At 33.0% G+C, this 20,267-nt stretch overlaps 1 protein-coding gene across 2 annotated transcripts; it reads left to right on the forward strand.

Moving 5' to 3' along the window:
- The first annotated feature begins 2,377 nt into the window (after positions 1–2,377).
- LOC113857724 (ribosomal RNA-processing protein 7 homolog A-like) lies at positions 2,378–10,653 on the forward strand. 2 transcript variants are annotated; one of them, XM_027489880.1, is made up of 8 exons: positions 2,378–2,566; positions 2,672–2,752; positions 5,506–5,634; positions 7,599–7,691; positions 7,751–7,900; positions 8,172–8,269; positions 9,406–9,616; positions 10,317–10,653. In XM_027489880.1, the coding sequence occupies exons 3-8, from the start codon at positions 5,523–5,525 to the stop codon at positions 10,400–10,402; spliced, it is 750 nt and encodes a 249-aa protein (XP_027345681.1). In that variant the 5' UTR covers positions 2,378–2,566; positions 2,672–2,752; positions 5,506–5,522; the 3' UTR covers positions 10,403–10,653. The 2 variants fall into 2 exon arrangements, with proteins under 2 accessions (XP_027345681.1, XP_027345682.1); XM_027489881.1 differs by lacking the exon at positions 7,599–7,691.
- The last annotated feature ends 9,614 nt before the right edge of the window (positions 10,654–20,267 follow it).

A 20,267-nucleotide genomic window follows, 5' to 3' on the forward strand; every position in this document is an offset into this window, starting at 1 on the left:
TAGGAAAAAAATAATAATTCAGGTCTATTATAAGAACAAATGCACTTAGCCTAAACAATGAAATTGTGCACATTTAATTTTACTTCAGACTTTGATTCAATAGGACAACTTAAGTGTAACGAATATCATCAAGAATGGTTAAAAAATATTTATGACCATAAGCAAAGGTTTTAGAGAAAGGACCCCAAATATCCATATGAATTAAATAAAATTTTTTGGAAATTCTATTATTGTTTTGAGAATATGACAATTCTTTTGCTTGATTAAATGATAAATATCACAATATTCATTGATATGTTTACCAATAAAAGGAAACATTTCATGTAAAACATTAAGACATTTGTTGGATAAATGTCTTAATCTATAGTGCCAAAAATTGGAGGAGAAGACGAGAGGAGTGATAAAGGCATTAACATGGGAGATTCTGGATGCATGAAATTGCTTTTCTTTGTTAATTATATAGACCTTGCTTCAATTTAGCCAAACCAATCATCTTTAATAAGTTCGCTTGCTATATTTTACAAGAAACATTAGAGAAAGTAAGTTTATATTTAAGGATAGAAATTAATTTAGATATGGAGAGAAGGTTAAAGTTGAATCCATGAACATAAAACGCATCATGAATACCAATGGTTGATTTAAACTAGATAGTTCCTAAAAATAAGTTGTGACAATAGCACCATTAGACAAATTAATATTGATAGGTTTTATTTTTGAATAAGCTTGAAAATAGTGCAGAGATTAGGCAATATGATTAGTTGCTCCTGAATCTATAACCCAATGTGCATTATGTGAGGAATTATTGAGAGTGTGTGTACGTTGTGATTCATTTTATGAATGAAGATGCAGAAAGCAAAACAAGTACCTTAATTTGGACCAAGAAAATGAGTTAGGCCCTTTTTAGAGACTTGGGAGAAGTTAGCATGAGTGGGCTAGATATTATCATTTGGGCCTACACTATTAGTAAGAGAAGGTTATTGTTGGAGTAGATCCATAAGATGCTGTCATCAAGAAAGCAAATGTCATCAAGTCCCTTAAGAAAGCAAATGATAAAATCTTGTTCGTGGTATCTCTTTTCTGAGCAGGTGCAAACGGGAATTGGGCGATAATTATCCAGCTCCTTTGAAAGGGTTTTCAAGCTAGTGTAGTAGTTTGTGACAGTGCAAGATTTTTGTCTAAGTTTGTAGATTTCTTCCACTTAGTGATGTGCAACAAATCACTTTGTGAAAAACATTCTCGCAAATTTTTCCAAATATCAATTGCACAATTGAAATAAATAATGCTTTGAACAATGAATGGAGACAACAACTTCAAGAGTCAAGACATGATGAGAGTGTTGCATCTCTCCCAAAAAGAAAATAAAAGGTTTGTGGTAGCATAAACAAGTATGAAATTGTTTAAAAATTCAATGTTATTTTTGGAAATGAGAGCCATTTTGAAGAAGCATAACCATGAATGCTAGTTGTTACCTATACGAGTAAGGATAATAAGGACTGACGAAAGACTCTCACTAAGGTGTATATAATAGGGACTAGAAAGGTTTTGGCCTGAGTCATCATTTGAAGTATCAGTAAAAATAAGACTAGAATCATTATTAGAATTGGTGAAAGTTGTGTTTGACATGATGTAAACAGTACCATAAAAGAGAAAAGACAAAGATTGAACAACAATGATATAAAGTAAAATTGCTATGCATTATTAAATTTATGTATACAAATATATATTAAGTAATGACAATATATAGTTTAGATTATTCTAAAAGCTAACAAATATTTATAGCCTATAATTAACTTCTTTTCTAATATATAATAATATATTAATGTTGTATGATTGATGTGTTTTATTTTGTGTTTACTAATTATGTGAACTATAATTATTAAGTATATATAAAAGGATTTTTATATAAATAAAATAAAAAATATAAAATTTTAAATGTTATTTTAAAAAAAATCTTAAATTACGGCTTATTTTATTTAATACCACTTGTTTGAATAGAAAGATGATATATATATTAAAAAATTATTTTATTTTATATTAATTTAAATTCGTATTTAAATCACTATAATTTTATATTTATTTTAAAGTTATTAATTTTATATTATAATTTTAAATATAAATTACAATGTTTTTAAAATATTATTCATGAAAAATAATTTATGACTCTCATAGACCGTTTTAGTTAATAAATTTATTTATTTAATTGCCTCCCATATAAAATATCTGTTTAAAAAAATATTTTCCATTTATTTTAATAAATTTAATTATTAAATTTAAGACATAGGTAATTATTTTAAAAAAATTATTAAATAGATATTTAATCCAACAGCCAGCCCCAGCCGAACGCACTCTGCCTCCCGCTTTCTTTAAGCGACGCCCCTAAATCAATGCTTCTCCAAATACACTCTGAGCTTTGATTTGCGATTTCTAGTATGATGAACCCTAATCCCAATCTCGTTTATGGTTTTCCTAATCTTGATGAATCTCGTTTATGAATTTGCTTAATCTTACAGTCTCATTCATGCACATACAGTTTTGGTCGCGATTCATAGTCAATTCGTGTGCATTGGTTAGTCTTCTGTCTCTCTGTTTGAAATTTAATATGAAATACTTGTTTATTTGTTCACCCATGATGCTTCATATTCTGTTAACATTTTTTCTTTGCAATCTGCAGTGTTCCGTTGTTCGAGTTGAACCTGCGCTCTGTTTTCCTGATATACTTTTGTTCAAGTCCCGTTGCTCATTGCGCTCCCGGGTATGTTGTGTTCTTGCTTCTTGCTTTTAGTCACTTGGATGCTACTGGTTTAACTGCAATGCTTGAAAAGTGGGAATGAGAGCAACATTAGTATTTCAATATCCTAAAATATACTAATATTCATCTCTTCTGTGTATGATCAATATTTATCTAGAGAACTACTTGGTGAAAGGTATCTAAAGCATACATTAACTTCATAAAATGTAAATAAAGTGAATCAGGGACACAATCGTGTTTAGAACCAAGCTAATCATTCATTTATAATTTTATATGATTCTTCAATGTTTCCTTACACTAGCCATTTGAAGATCCTTAACAACTTAAACAAAAATAAGACATATAACAAAACTTAGAAGAACAAAAACCAAATCAACCCAACCTCACACTGAAACTAATGATTGCAAAAGTGAAAGAGAAACAGAGTAATTGAGGATATTACTGACACAGCACAACAATGAGTATTGAAAACTGAACTTGTGGGAGGAATTCTGAAAACTTATTCGAATTGACAACTAATTGAGAAGGAACCAAAATGTCCACATGCAAGAAATGTAGAAAAGTGCTAAAGCATACACATTAAGACAGTATATGAGACTAAGAGTAAATTAAAGGGTTGAATTGAAATTAAACTACTTAGAGAAATTCTTTTAAAACATTGAGTAATTAAATATGATGAGTATCACAAGAGCACAAAAAGGAAAAGAAGGATTCTTGAGGTTGCTTGTGCAGGGTGTTGGTGTGATCATAATTAATAATATCGAGTAAATATTATGAAAATGGTAACAGCCATAACGGTTCTCACAAAGTTAACCAAGAAAAGGTAACAGCCAAACAGGCACTGCATGACTCAACTCAACCATCAAAGGATTTGACAGTGTAATGCACCACTGTAATTCATTGTTATGCCATCAAGATTCATATGATATAGTACAGTCTAAAGGTCTAATATACTTGTCCAGACCTTGCAATATCCTTTTGCATATATTAACTGATGGGTTCTTTGGCTTTTCACAAATAGCAGTTATCCATGTTTGTAGTATGAATGATGTTTGGATAATAATACAGCGAAGGAAACAAAAAGATGATGCATATTTGCCTTTAACAGTGTCTGAATTGAGTTTTTTATTGATATGAGTCATGTTTCAAAGTTTGGAAATGAATGAGCATAAGTTATTGTACAACACCAGCCAAAGCCTACCCTCCACAGGGATTGAAATTCAAATGACATGATTTTGTTCTGTCAACATAAAATCTTTAGAGATGTTTAGATTTAAATCTTTTCTTGGTGTACTTCTACCTCCAATTATTGGACTATCAGAAATTGGATCAACCCATTCAACTGGAGCTTCTATTTGTCTTCTTCTCACATGTCCAGAAGAAATGAGGATACTGTACAAAATAAAACAAACTCTAAATTTTATTTTTATCTTTTTTAAATTGAAACTATGGAGTTATGGATTTCTCCAATGATAATCTGTTCCGTGAATTGCACACAATCATTTACAGTGAAATGAACTGAATTTTATTTTTAACTATTATCCTAGAAACCTTCCCTGTACTTCATTTTAACTTGTTTCCATTCCACTGTTATTGTTAACAAAAAATAGATTAGACTACAATTTTTTTTCCCACAATGAGCGTGATTCAGTATATTCATAATTTTAATATCTTTGACCACTGCTTCTACAAATTGCAACTTTTAAATCATTCAACTCAAGTATCAGTAATTGTAACTAAGCATATCACTTTTGTGTATGATAAGTATTTATCTAGAGAACAACTAGGTGAAAAGAATCAAAGCATACACTAACTTCATCACATGCAAATCAAGTGAATCAAGCCCAAAACATGTAAGAAAACTAAATTCCAGAGAACTAATTAATTAACATTAACAACATGAGAGTTCAGTCACCACTTAAGCTTCTTATTATGAAAAATTAGAATGTTAAAAGATTTTCCCCAAGATATAATATAAGACTATAAGCTTCAATACTTCTGTTAAAGTTGTCCAATATACTATTTAAAGAAAAAATATGATATATTATTCTTGGTTGAGCAGCATTTATAGCCATTACAAAATGTGTATTCAAATGAAGCACATAAGAACATGCAATGAGAAAGTGAAGTCCCTATTTTCGAATGATTTTCAATGCAAAATCATTTGAGTTTGTTCTTGCCAACAGCATCTATGAGAATTGCTGTCTTATACTGTTATACATACAATTTTGCAGTAATTGAACCACCAATTTTGCCTAATTGTTCTTAGTTTAAGCATTCAATTTTATATTCATTATTCAGCATTTTGGTAATAGTTTTTCCCCTTTGGTCATTGATTCTCATGTCATGTGATAAAAGAAACTATTTGACCTCTGCCATCTTTTGAATCTTGTAATAGTTATTTGAATAAATGCATCGCTTTTCTGCACAACTGAGTATGAACTATGAGATATTGGCCTAGTTTGGGTAAACTTTTACAGAAGTCCTTATAAAAGAAATAAATCAGCATAGAAAATGAATAAAACTTCTCCCATAAGTTAAAAACAACTTGTCTCTTCAAATTTTAGAGAAGTTAAGTGAGATAATTTATTAGAACTTCTAAAAAATTAGAGAACTATGAGTTGTTTGTACCTTATAGGTGAAATTTTATTCATTTTTTATACTGATTTTTTTGTTCTATAAGGACTTCTCTATAAGTTTACCCAAACTGAGCCATTATTTGGTTATTGAATGATGGCCTCTTGTGTTGTTTTCAGATTTAGCTTTTGGAGTGATGAAAAGAAAAGGCAAAAGCAAAACAGAAGAACTTATTGTGGAAAAGAAGACAAAAAGGAAGAACAAAAAAAATGTTGATGCTGAGACAGACATTACATTGAATATTCAAGGTAAAGTTGTTTCTGTAGCTCACACCCTTTTTTATTTTTAATATGTATATTTTAATTTGTTGAGTTATGACATGTAATACTTGAATATATGTTTTAATTATGTATAATGTATGATAAACAGTAGATGAGGCTTCTACCTGGTAGAGCTTGGGGGTGTAGTTGTACTCAACCTTACCCCTGGAAGTTAAATAGAAAAGCCTCTGTCATAGATTTGAACCTGTGATCTCCTAATTACTAGGCAGCCACTTTACTGTTGTGCCATGGCTTGCCTTGGTATAGTATATAATATATTAAAAAAAACTTAACATTACTCATGAATATGCATTCATTACACTAATAAGTTAATAATGTAAAATATTATATCCTCAAAACAGCATCAACAAGGCCATTTTAAAAAAATAATAAAGAAATACGAACCAGTTCAACTGAATTTGATCGATTCTAGACAGGTTGGTTGGTTTTCTATAAATTCTTTGTACAGCCAGATTTGTGGGCTGTCATATGGATTGAATACGTGACCAGTTCACCAGTTTTTAATCATTGGTTTGCTATAATGTGTTGCATTATTGCATAGTTGTCAGTAGCATGCAATAGCGGCAGTACATGGTGGAGCAGCCTTTGGCTGCCACAGATCTTCATAGAGCTTATAAAACAAAAACTGATGGAAGAATTTTATTATGAACCAGAAAGAAATAAGCCTGAGAGCAAACCAGAGCAGAAGCTCCTAAGAGAATACAAAATTTCTCTCTCAACCCAAAATGCAAATCCATAACTAACTCCCACTATTCTCTCTCAAATTTCCTACTCCCCTAACCAACTTGCCAGCCTAGCATTCTCCTCGCTCTCTCACCTTGCTTGTTTTCCTTTACTCACGAGCATACATTTTCCAAATCCTTGGCCTTACATCATTTAAACCCACATTCTGGTCCAGTACTCTATTAGATCTGATATAGCAGAGCGTTTGGCTGTCAGAGCAATTGTGACTGTACTCATGGCCCAAAATGTGGCCTTTTGTGGCATAATAGTGCTACTACAGTGAAAAAGCCAACTTCCCCCTTTTACCCTCTAAATAAAGCAGTTTTTAGGGTTTTTTAAGGCTAAAAACGACTTCTCACCTTGCAGAAATAAGTTGACTTTCCATTTTTCCCCTTAAGATGATACAGTTTTGAGTTTCTTTTTAAGAGTCGGTAGAATATATTTCTTCCCAGTTTTCAGAATACATGACCTAACCCCACTTTTTCCCCCACATTTTTCTTCTCCCCTTCTCTGTTCAATGCTCCCTCCTCTCATCTTTGTCTCTTTTGCTCCGCAACTATCTCTAGTCCATCAGAGCTACCCCAATCTCTGACAACTTCTCTGGCAAAATCCACTTCCTTTCTTCTTTCTATTTTTTTATTCTGAGGTGCTGCCTCTGTTATGTTATCTGCTGTGTCTTCTAAGCAACAGTGGACAGCTAGCAATGGCATCATATAATTGATTTACTTGTGTCTTTTGCTTAAGACCCATGTCTTTTGTTGATAATTATTCATATGCTTTATTTTTGAATATTTTTTGAGCATTATATGCATAATTATCTGTATATGTATATAATGTATTTCCATATAATCATCCCACTATATGCTATCTTGCTATAGCATTTTGAGGGTTGTCTGTCACTTGCTGATACCCTGATTGATATCTAGGGTGTGTTGTATATCTTCTTTTAAAATGGTAGTTGGAGAGAAGTTAAAAGTGAAACCAAATAGAAATTGGAAGAGTAAAGGTAAAAATATAGTTGGAAGATAGTAGCCAAAGCATGGAATTGATTTAGAAAAGAAAAAATGGTGAGTGGGTGGTTGTGGGATTTGGCACCATGTGAATAAGATATATTGCTGTCAATAAGCTTAGAACTGGATATTTCTTTTATAATGTTTTGGTAAAATATGTTGTACAGATTATGTTAATTTTTACTCCCTTTCTATCAGATGGAGTTGTGAACGATCATGCCTTGGAAGCTAAAGAGATCCAAGACTTTAAGGAGCATGGAGTAGCAAATATTGTAGCAGCAATTAAACCCTGTATTGAAAACATTTTCTGGTTTAATATTCATGATGGAGTTTTCTTCCCTCTCTTGTAGGTAGGTCAAAGAAAACTAAGAAAAAGAGGAGAAAGGAAGAGAGTTTTGGGAAGGAGCTTCCAAAGTCACCAGAAAAGGAAGGGGCCCCTGATCTTGATGAGATTTATGTTGTTTCTTCTGGAGATGAGGACTGTTCAAAAGGAATGAAAAGTATGAATTGTTAAACTGATGGGATTATTTTACATGCATTTAGAAATATCCAAATATTGTGCACCTGAAAATTTTATTTGCTTGATACACATGGGATAATGGGCTTATATTTTGCAATGTTTCAAGTGGTGGCAAGATTAATGCATGTTGGGCTATTTACATCCTCAGCAAGTTGGATTGAGATGCATCTTTTTTTATTTTTAGGCTCTATGCTGTTGGTAATTAATTCTCATATCTTGTCAGTTTCTGACTCTGGCTGCTTAAATTGCAGAGTGGGTCATGGAATACCATGAAAGTAGATTAGGCTTGAAGGTATTGCAACACCAAATTGATGACTTTATAACTGCTCATGAAGAAAAATTGGAAGAGGTAAATTTAACCTTGCATTTATACCCTTGATTTGAATTGTGACTCACAGTGAGCATCCTTTAATTTCCTGTCTTACACTAATATTACCTCTCTCTCAGAAGAATTTAATTTGAAAACTTTGTAAGTATCAGAAGAAGGATTGGATGCACATTTGATAATATTTATTCATTGCTTTGAAATTTGGCTGCATTGAAAGAGTTGTGTATATCTTGGCTTGGATTTTAGTTTTATTGATATCTTATTAATTGGAGATGTCAATTCAAATATCAGTTTCTAGGCTTTTTTTTTTTTTTTTTAAATCTACTAGTAGAAATTCTCATCATTACCTAGGGTGTACTTCAACATAGAAATTCAAGATTCCAAGTTATAATGGTCTTAGTTTTAATGTTCCCTCTAGTGGTGTGTGTTGGGTGATGTCTTAGCTTGAGCAGGCTTTTATGTTTTGGAGGACAATGTCTGGTTCTTGAATGGTGTCTAGTTCTTGAAAATGTATTTCGATGTGGGAGTGGGATTATTCCAGTTTGTATTGTAGGGAGTATCTTGCTTGGGAGGAACATATATTTATCTTCTTTTTCTGTTGGGTTATGTTTTCAGTTAAGGTTTCTTTTTCTTAGCTAGGCATTGTACTCTGTATACTTCATGCGTACCTGCATGTATGTGTTAGGACACATTAGCAAAGGAGAGTAATCCACAAATGAAATTATGCCATTAAAGAAGCTAGTCTGTTGGCCATTTTTTCATGAGAGACCATTTCAAGCACTGCCAGTACTTTCACTGTTGGCTCCACTTATCATATCATTTTAGGACCAGACTCAGTTAACCAATGACAATTTCAATTCAGTCTTTTGTAGTCCAAAGTCCAAACGAGTTTTGAATTCTGATACCATAATTCAATTTTGATTATTTAACAAATGGAATTTTGGAATACAATTCCATCTATCCAAAAATCAATATTTGGATTCCCCTTCCTTTGAATCTGACTGAAGCCTAAACTTGCTTATATGTTGTTGAGTTATATCTGTTTTGTGGATCATGAAATGTTTAAAACTCCATGGTTAAATTTAATAACTCAACGATCCAACATTTATTTTTGTCATTAATTTTGGTTGAAGATAAAAATGTTACTGTCAATGCAGGAAAGAAGAGAGAAAGAAGCCCATGCTGCAGAAGGGGGTTGGACTGTTGTAGTGCACCATAAGGGTAGGAAGAAAACTACCGACTCTGAAAGTGGAGTGGCTGTTGTCTCTGTTGCCCAAGCTGCTGTGGAGAATAAAATGGCCAAAAAGAAGCATAAAGGAGTGGGACTAGATTTTTACCGCTTTCAGAAAAAAGAAGCCCAGAGAAATGGTATGACCACCATTTTTACATGATGTTCAGCCATTCTTTTATCATGAAAATTTGTAGTGTTAAAAGCAATTAGTTAATAATCAAATGTAGAACAAACAAACATGGTGGTGGAAATGGATTCTCTCATCGGAAGATATACAATTTTGTGTGGCCTCAGTGAGGGTCTTTGTGTCTATCTATTTCCACATGACACTGTCATGTGAAACTCTCATAAGAGGATCCATTCCAGATGTTCATAAATGCAGAAGCCAGTCTTTTATTTTTTATTATGTTTGTATTTCTAGCTTTTTGACTTTTTTCAATGGTATTTCTTATTTGATATGTATGCACATTCTTTTTCCTTTTATGACAAGTTTCTCTTTCTAATGCACAAATATCTTTTTGACTTTCCCTTCTATCAGCTGTCTAGGGTTAACAATTATATTGACTGCTATTTTTGTTTGGTTGAATAATTCAAACCTATTTTGTTATTAAGTGTAGATATTTTACCTGAACATACTAGCAAGTTATGGTATGACTTTCTGCTAAGTGCTCGCTTCTCATTCTCAATGGTTATGGTTTGTGTTAAAACTCTGGCCGTTGTGATTTTCTATTCCCTATCTTTTTTCTTATTCTAAAGGCAATCGTAATTTGTGACACTGATATCCTTCGAAATTTTTTATTGTTGTTGTCACTGATACAATGTATGCTTTTCTTGCAGAGATCATGACCCTGCAGAGCAAATTTGAGGAGGACAAAAAGCGCCTGCAGCAGTTGAGAGCTGCCAGGAAATTTAGACCATATTGAAACAGTTTCTAGCATAGTGGGCCCAGAATTATTTTTATTTTCGGATGATAGGATACATGTCCTGGAGATGACTTGTCCCAGAGACCACAAAACTAGGACAGATTGGTTAATTTAACACCACGATTTTGTCTAATGTATTTCACAATTTAGTGTACCCAAGTGTTAATTGTAATTTAAGTTGCATAAAGTCCAGAAGAAAATTGAGTTATATGATTTTGTAGGGTTGATGAATCTGCTCACTTGGCCCGTTCCTGCTGCATCGTGATCTCATGTTGGTCTGTTTGCCAATGTTTTTTACTGTTTCAATATGGTCTAGATATTTGATCCAAACTGTTAGGAACCAATAAACACAATAGAATATCAGCAAGGCAAGATGGAAGAAAAACGATGGAATATTGTATTAATGGACTGATAAAGGAACAAACATGGAGGTAAAACTTCACTGCCGAGAGCATTAGCTCCTAATAGGGAAAACAAATGTTTTCTCTATCCAAAGCAACAAAACGCTAAAAAAGTAACCGAATCTCCTCTTTGATACTCCTCTCCTGATCTTATGCAATCGTCATTCCCTCTTCCTCTAACTACTTCTGCTACCTCACCAGATTCAATAGGATTCCTAGGGCCCACAACTTTTTACTTCCTCACATACACTCTATAGGATCCTGATGTACTATTTCCTTCATGGACCATTGGCACTTTTGGCCCATTAGGACTTTGGGCTGCAACATTGCCCCTTTCTTTAATATTAGTCTTTTCTTTATGACTGAGCCTTGAAAACTGACTCTTTGTCACTAATTCATCTTTCCAAGTGGATTCTTCAACTAGTTTTCTTGTCCACTGTACAAGTTATTGATTCACATGCTCCCCATGTTTCACTATACTTCTGGTAGTAAGGATTGATTTAGGATCTATCATTTCTGCCCTTACATCCTCCAAATTTTTTGGCAGTTCTGTTTGGACATTATAGTTCCCTATGGCCTTTTTAAGTAAAGACACATGAAAAATTGAATGTATCTTCGATTTTGGAGGTAATTTCAATTTGTAAGCCACAACTCCAATCCTTGAACTTCAAAGGGACAATAATATCTAGCTGCCAGCTTTGGGCTGATCCTAGTCATGATAGACTGTTGTTTACAGGGTTTTAATTTTAGAAAGACCCATTCTCCAACCTGAAAATCCCTCTCTTAACGGTGCTTGTCCGTTTGAGTCTTCATATGATCTTGAGCACGAGCTAAGTGAGCCTTCAATTGCCTAAGTGCCTTGTTCCTGTCCAATAATTTCCTTTGAACAACTTCAACATGAACTTCTTGTAAGCACTTCACAACAGTTGGGAGTTTGTGGCCATAAAGAGCTTCAAAGGGGCTAGTTCCCGTAGATGCATGGTAGGACGTATTATACCAATACTTTGCCCAAGATAACCAAGTCACCCATCCTTTGGGTTGGTCAATGATAAAACACCTCAAATGTGTCTCCAAGCATTGGTTAATCACTTTCGTTTGCCCATCCGTTTGAGGGTGGTACGAGGTGCTCATTTTTAAAATAGTCCCCGGTAGTTTGAAGAACTCTTTCCAAAAGAGACTCATAAAAAGAGGATCTTGATCACTCACCACAAAGTTAGGAATGCCATGAAGCTGAACTACTTCCTTCACACATATGTCAGCAATGGTTTTGGCTGTATAGGGGTGTTTCAAAGGTATGAAATGATAATATTTGGTAAGCTGATCCATTACCATCAAAATGGCTTGGTAACTCGGTAATAAAATCAATAGATAGATCTTCCCAAACCTTATCCGGAATAGGCAAGGGTTGGAGGAGACCTCCTGGAGCTGCTTGGCAAGTGTCACACTCTTGCACAAATTTCTACACCGCAGCCTTCATTCCTTTCTAGTATAAGTTTGTTGCCCTCCTTCTATAAGTTCTAAGGAATCCGGAGTGACCTCCTTGAGGAGTAATGTGGAATTCCTTTAGAAGAGAAGAAATCCAAATAGATTGCTTATCAATCACCATTCTGCCCTTAGAAAATAATACCCCATGTGCATATGTGAACCCCGGATGAAGGTTGGATCCTTGCTGCAGCTCTGTGATGACCTTTCTCTACTTTTCATTGGCATGCACTTCAGCAACTAGAACTTGACTATCCAACCACACTGGAAAATTGACCATTGCATTCAACTTTATATCCTTTTTCTCCCTTCTAGATAAAGCATCTGCTGCCTTATTATCCTTTCCAACCTTGTAAACAATTTCAAAGTTATATCATATTAACTTGGCTAGCCAACTTTGTTGGCTACCTGTAGAGGTACATTGCTGCAATAGTTGCTTTAGACTTTTTTGATCCATGTGAACTTTGAAACTTCTCCCTAATAGATAGGATCGCTAGTGTTGGATTGCCAAAGCTATGGCCATAGCTCTTTCTCATATGCTAACTTGGTTAAGTTCCGTTCACCTAATGCCTTACTAAAGTAAGCAATAGGTCTCCTCCTTTGCATCAACACAGCTCCAATGTCCAGCCCTGAAGCATCACATTCTAATTCAAATTTCCACTCAAAATTGGGAAGAGTCAGAATAGGGGCTGTTGTTAATTTCTGGTTCAATTCCTCAAAGGCAATATGAGCTCTTTCATTCCACTTAAAACCTTTTTTTTGTAAGCTCAGTCAATAGTTTTGCTATTTTCCCGTAATCCTTTATAAATTTTCTATACCCAGTCAACCCTAAAAATCCACGTACCCTTTTAATTGTTTTAGGAATTGGCCACTCAATAACACTGCGGATTTTCTCAGGATCAACAACAACACCTTCCTCAGAAATTATATGCCCCAAGTACTTCACTTTTGTTCACCTAAAACTACATTTTTTCTTGTTAGCACACAATTTATTGTTCCTTAGTAGCTTCAAAACAGCTTCCAACTATGCTAGATGACCATTCCAATCACTACTATATACCAAAATGTCATAAAAAAAAAAACTAGGATATACTTTCGCAGCGAATCGTAGAACACACTATTCATTAATGATTGAAATGTTGATGGGGGCATTTGTCAACCTGAAAGGCATCACCAAATATTCATAATGTCTTTTATGGGTGCGAAAAGCAGTTTTAGCAATGTTCTCTTCCTTCATTCTTAATTGATGATATCCAGATTTTAAATCAAGTTTGGAAAAATACCTGGACCAATAAAGTTCATCCAACAACTCTTCAATGACTGGTATAGAAAATTTATCAGAAACAATCACCTTGTTTAAGGCTCGATAGTCCACGCACATCTTCCACTCTCTATCTTTCTATTTTATAAACAATATTGGACTTGAATAGGCGCTTTGGCTCGGTTTGATGTGTTCTTTCTCCAACAATTCTCTCACTTGTTTTTCAATCTCGTTCTTTTGATTGTGTGGGTACCGGTGGGGTCTTACAATGACAAGTCTATGTCTTAGAAATAGAGTATTATGGTGCTCTTGAGCACATATGGGAGGTAATCCTCTTGGGTCACCAAAACTTCTTCAAATTGATTCAACAACACTTTCAGTTCCTCTCTTTGTCTCTCCTCCAACTTATCTTATGGGTACTCTTGTAATTTAGCACAAACTGGCTCTGTTGGGAACAACACTCCATCAATTACCACTCCAGAATTTTCCAAAATTGTGCAAAATAATCCAGGGTCTAATTCCTTCATACTCATTCCTCTAACAATCTCCTTGCCCTCATTATAGTGATTTGTATAGCCTGACTCTTCCAATCAATCTTCATTTCACCAAGAATGGTCTGCCAAGACATGCCCAAGATCATGTCTTGGTCTTCCAGCTCAAACAAATAAGCATCAATCGAGAAGCTACATCCTCCAGTTTCCAGTAGCAGATTTTCACAAATTCCTTACATTTTCGTTGTGTGCCCATCTCTCATTTGATATTCATACTTTGTGTGTTGCTTTGTGGCCACCCCATGGCTTCTACGAATCGCTGGGACACAAAATTATGAGATGCCCCACTGTCCACAAGCATTACGATAGGGACTCCCTGAATTTTTGCTCGTAGTTTGAGCATCTTGTGCTTGTTTCCATTCACATCAACCACCCCTTGCAAACAAACGACACTACACTCGTTGTCGTTGATGAATCCACTTTTTACTAAATTTTTATACATCATTTATTACTTTTTATAGAAAAGAATAGACTTAGATAGTGTAAATTAACCAAAAACTAAGAAATCTATATTATTTAGCCTTTATTTTGAAGAATTATTGGATTTTGAGGAATTTGAGGTGAAAGTAACTACTTTCAAGATTGATAGTAACCACCACAGCAAGCTACTTTCAGCAAAGAGACCAAAGTGATCACTTTCAAAGTTAAAAGTAATCACTCCAGAGAGCCCAGAATCCACTAAGCTGCGTGTAAACACTTTCTAAGTTTAAAGTGATCACTCCATAGGGTGCAGAATGCGCGTGTTCACTATGAAAGTTCATAGTGAACACTTTAGAGAGCCCAGAATTCATTGATGCTGCGCGTGTTTACCAAATTAGGGCAAGACTTCTTACATTTTTCGTACCTTTTGTCTTCCTTACTTAATTAGGACGATTTTCCAGAGCTTAGGGCAACATTGGGTGACAGCCAAGGGTCCAACCTAGGGTTTGGTTTCTCATTTTCCTTGCTTTTATATTAATGCCAATGAGTTTTCTGCATTTTCAACTTGCATTTTTGACCCCTATTTCTATGGAGGGCTAAATTTTGTGTAATCCTTGGTAAGTTCACATGGATTCTTGAGTTTCTTGATTTTAATGATAATATAATTCTTTTCTTCTCATGAATTACTTCTTCATTGTCTCTTGAATTGAATTAATGATGAATGAGGGGGATATTGCTTAATTAATCCTAATTCGTTTTAAGGAGATTCTAAACTAGGGATTGCTTAATCCTAGGTTTAATTCTAAGGTTGCATAACTTTGGGATGATGGATTAGAGCCTAGCAAATTGCGTAATTTCGTTAGGACCATAAGGTTGATTTTCACTTGTTAAATTAACCTAAATCATGGGAGAGAGAATGAATGTTAAATCTTGAGTGGAATGAGGATAGAATCTTTGTGGATGAACTAAGGATTACTGCTTTCTATTGTTTGAATTAATTAAACTTGTTTGCTTGCTGCTCTTTATATTGATTTGAAACCACAAAACTCTCCATTTTAATTGCTTGTTCAATTAATGCCTTCAACATGTTTAATAAAGATTAATAGCCAATGTTCACGGGAGACAATCTAGGGTAACCCTAGTACTACATTAATTTGTTTAAATTTTGATGAGGATTTGCGACAAATCTTTTAAACACAACATGAAGAAAAGTTCGTTCATCAGCCGTACTTGTCTTCCTCCTCACCGTGAATCAAGGTCAATTCATGATCCTCCACCTCGTATTCAACTTGCAATTGATCCTTAATCAACACCACCCTTAGTTGTTTAATGAGACAAATGTGGTTGGGCCATAAGACCCTCTGCACTTAAAACAGAGCTTTTTTTGCTTGCTTTCCATTTAGGCTTGATAGGCAAGTGTTTAAGCCCTATACTTCTTGTACCACCCCTCTCTTTTTCTGTTTCATTGCTCTTAATTCTGTTTGGGTCAGGCCCATTCATTGACCCATCAGCCCCATGTCTTATTGGATTGGCTTGCCTCACATAATTGGGAGTGGGTTTGACTATGGATTGACCCGCTCCATATCTCCCTTCACGGACCATTGACACCTTCAGCCCATTAGGACTTTGGGCTGCAACACAAACCCTATTGAAACAGATCACTTATAAATTAGTTAATGTTGCGATCGTAAATCAATGAATTAATAAATGACAAATAAGAATATCCAAACCCTATTGAAATGGATCACTTCTGGATTAGGTAATGTTGTCATCACAAGTCCATAAGTTAATATAAATGACGAATAAGAATATCAATCTTTAAAGGGTGTGAAGGAGAATATAACTATTTATCAATCAATTGTCATTAATCTCTTATACAAGCTACGATGTCAAAATGCTCAGTTAACTGAAAAATAAGTGACTAAGCAAGAATTAGTAAATAAATAATAGTATTCTTGCTATGTGCTTTTCCACTATAGTATTGTAAGGTCGTTTGTTGTATGTCAGAGATTCATGATATGGTGCTTGTACAGGGACACACCCTTTGCTCCTACAACAGCTCTACACACACAATGAAACTCTCAATATTACATTAGCCCCTAGTTTTGACTTGTTATTTTCCTACCTAAGGGCATCAACTAATGGCATCAACATCAGCTTGATTCCTTTCTTAAGTATAAACCCATAACTAGTCCAAAGAATGACAATATTGTTCGTTCAAATAAAAAGAGTTATCAAGAACTAAACATAACACTTATAAAGTGGTGTGCAACTCAGAGTGTATATTGTAACATCCTTGTTTTTATATTTATTATTATAGTATTGAATGTTCATTGTATGTGTGAAATTAATTAAATTTTGGAGAGTTTAAATGGTATAAGCTGCAAGATATCTCGCTGTAGTGAGAAAGAGCGTTCAAAATAAACTTTCTGACGCTCTCTCGCTGTAGCGAGAGATAGCTAATTGTGGCAAGAATGTAGCGAGTTAAGGGATATTTAAGGGTTTTCAACTTAGAAAACTTGGATTACAATCCAAGTTTTGACCTCTCCCTTGTTCTCTCTGATTTCTAACCCTCTTTTTTTAGAGATCTCCCCTAAACTTTGACCTTCCTCCGAATCCGGGCATGAAAGTTTACTCAATCAACTTCAAGTAAGTTCTTGGAGTTTAACTCTTTCATTTTTGTTTGTTTTCTATGTTTCTCCCTTCTCAAAATGCTGTCTTTTGTGATATCTAGGAAGAGCTAAGACTTTTCATCGAAACCCCTCATAAATCTTCCTTCAAAACTTTGTTTCGAGGCAAGGAAAGGTCTGTTTTGCCATTTTAAGCATAGTGAATATTTTGTACTCATGAGAGTACTTTTGTGTGTTTTCTTGTATATAAATAACATGATTGAATGATATTGGATTGTAGTGAAAGGTTATTGAAGCATGTTTGGCTAATTGTAGTATGCGTGTTTTGAACTTAGTTTGAGAGTGCTTTACTAAGCACAATCTTTTACTTGAATAATGAGACTGACACAAAAAAGAATGTGAGATGAGTATAAAGTGATGAATGGATCTAGTATAAATAGTTACATAAATACACTGAGAATATAGAGTTTGAATATAATGAAAAATCTGAAGGAAACATAAGGTGGTGAGCGACATTCGCGCATGTGTATACACCATTTCTGAGAGCAAATGCGCCACATGGCCTCATACTTGTTTTTTGACTAGACTCATGACTATACCTTTGCTAAGGGACCCGTTATTATATACATTGTATCTGTATGTATAGGTTAACTGATGGTTATTTATCTAATTATGTAAGACCTCAAAAACTGCTAGAGGCATCGTATATCTGTGATTACAGTGCACTGAGAGTGCGTATTTGAAAAAAAAAGGAATATAATGACTTGTGATGGAATATATGCATATGTGATATATAGCTTTTGAGATTGATATTATTATGTTTTCTTATGTTCCATGATTATGATTGTATTATGATATTGGTCTTTAAAATAGTGTTATGTTTAAATGATAAGATAAATGTTCATCCTTACTAAATATTTTAGGGAACAAGGATGACGACACCACAAAGACAACTTAGAATAGTAGACTATCTTGTTAATAATAAAATGAATTATGAATTTAGGGAGTATCAATGTTGTGTGTATTTTAACTTTAATATGGATTGTGAGGATGGTAATATATGGACTTTAGAGATAAATGTAAATTATGATGTTCCTTTAGAGTTTTCTGTAAATAGTCATACCCATCATATCCTTGTTTTTTATATCTATTGAAGGACAGTTAGACCTTCAAGAGTTATAAATAATGTTTTTACCTTCTATGATCATAACATTTTTGGGAGACCCACCTAGTATACTTTTGAGAAATTCTCAAGTATAGAGGTTGTGGCAGATTTTGGTGATGCCTACCTCAGAGAGGACAAAGAATTAACTACTGAGGATCTGGTTGAGATAGTGAGTTGGTACGATATTGATGACTAGGACTGGGTCTTCAGTGTATGGGTGTGGATAAAGACTACTCATAGGACTTAATTTATTTTGGTTATGTAAATATTTATTCTAAGTTTTACAACTTTTTGATTAGCAATTTGTAAATTATTATAATGTTCATATGTAAATAGAATTTAATATCTGTATATTTCTGTAACTGTTTCAATATAATGTAATTACTAAGTAATGGTTTACTTCGTACATTTTACTCCCTTGTTAATTTTGTAAACAAACTCATCCACAGAAATTTTTTACTTTCTTCTAAATTTTATGTTAGTTGTTTCAATTGAAATTTATTTTTACATCCTCCAAAAATGCATAAATTATAAGGTATTTGAGAATCCAAAATTTAGGGTATTAAATATATTAGGCTACATAGGCCTAGCTAAAAAAAAATTCAGCTAACTAACTCATTTTCACGCATTTTCTCTTTATGTTATTATTATTTGTATAAATTTCTTTATCAGGTTTTTTATTTAAATAATACAATTTTTAAAATTATTTATGAAAATAGAGTTCATAAAAAATATTTTTTTGTCTGATACTTTTTTGTACACGTTAAAAAATGTATCGAACTTCTATAAACGATAGTATTTTTTTTATCATTTTTTAAACTAGTATTAGAGGTTTTAGTTTAATACTCATCTTAATAATAACACATGACATGCGCAGAGATAATATGTTCATTCTTTGAATGAACTGCTTTAAATCTTAACAGGTGACATGACTTTAAAAAATTTTAAATTATAAATATAAAAAGGTTTAAATATAATTTTAAATATGTTTATAACATTTAAAATTAATTAAATATTATAAATATATTTAAAATTTTAAATTATAAATTAATAAATATATTTATAATATTTAAAACTAGCACATAGGATATGCATACTATAATTTCCTAAAATACGAATAATTTGGTCATACTAACTTAATTCCCAAATTTTATTTATATACTCTACTTTGTAATCTGACATTACTAATAGCAATATGTTACTATGTAAAACAAAAGACCCCAAAGTAATGAATTTATGAAATTATTACTGTAATTCCAAGTATCTCATAAAAGTTAAAACAAAGAATAAAATAAAATTAAATGAGTCATATAAAATCTAAAATTATAAATTAATAAATATACTTTTAAAAAATTAATAATTTTAAATATTATAAATATATTTAAAATTATATTTATATATATATATTTAAGATTATAAATATAAATTATTAATTTATAAAATATTATATTTATAATTTTAAATTTTTTAAATTCATATTACGTGTAAAGATTTAAAATATTATCATTAAGAATGAAGATATTCTTTCTACATATATAATATGTTATTATTAAGATGAATATTAAGCTAGAACTGTCGATACTGATTTAAAATATAATAAAAAATATTATATTTTTAAAAGTTCAATATACTATTTGATGTGGTAAAAAAAAGCATTAAACAAAAAATAATTTTTTATTAACTTTATTTTTTAAAAATAATTTTAAAAATTATATTATTTAGATAAAAAAGCTTGTTTATCATGTTGTACGCGTATATGTTTCCTGCTGTTCTGTCCTTATCTTGGCGTCCCACAACTGAAGACAGTACTTTTTCTAATTCCTGTGGGCTTTTTGGCATTGCCCATATGGGTGGATAAATGGGCATAGGGTTGGCCCATTTGACTACGGGGTATCTCATGCTTTTTGTTTTCCCTCGCATCCATTACATAACAGGTTTGGTTTCTGTTGCAGGTT

The sequence above is a fragment of the Abrus precatorius genome, unplaced genomic scaffold, assembly GCF_003935025.1.
Source record: "Abrus precatorius isolate BTA unplaced genomic scaffold, Abrus_2018 Scaffold2, whole genome shotgun sequence".
NCBI classification, from domain to species: Eukaryota; Viridiplantae; Streptophyta; class Magnoliopsida; order Fabales; family Fabaceae; genus Abrus; species Abrus precatorius.

Bases quoted from the DNA above. Each gene is read 5' to 3' on its own strand.
- LOC113857724 (XM_027489880.1), top strand. From the start codon at position 5,523: ATGAAAAGAAAAGGCAAAAGCAAAACAGAAGAACTTATTGTGGAAAAG. The intron at 7,901-8,171 runs GTATGAATTGTT...CTTAAATTGCAG, and splicing joins CTGTTCAAAAGGAATGAAAA to AGTGGGTCATGGAATACCAT. The intron at 8,270-9,405 runs GTAAATTTAACC...CTGTCAATGCAG, and splicing joins ATGAAGAAAAATTGGAAGAG to GAAAGAAGAGAGAAAGAAGC.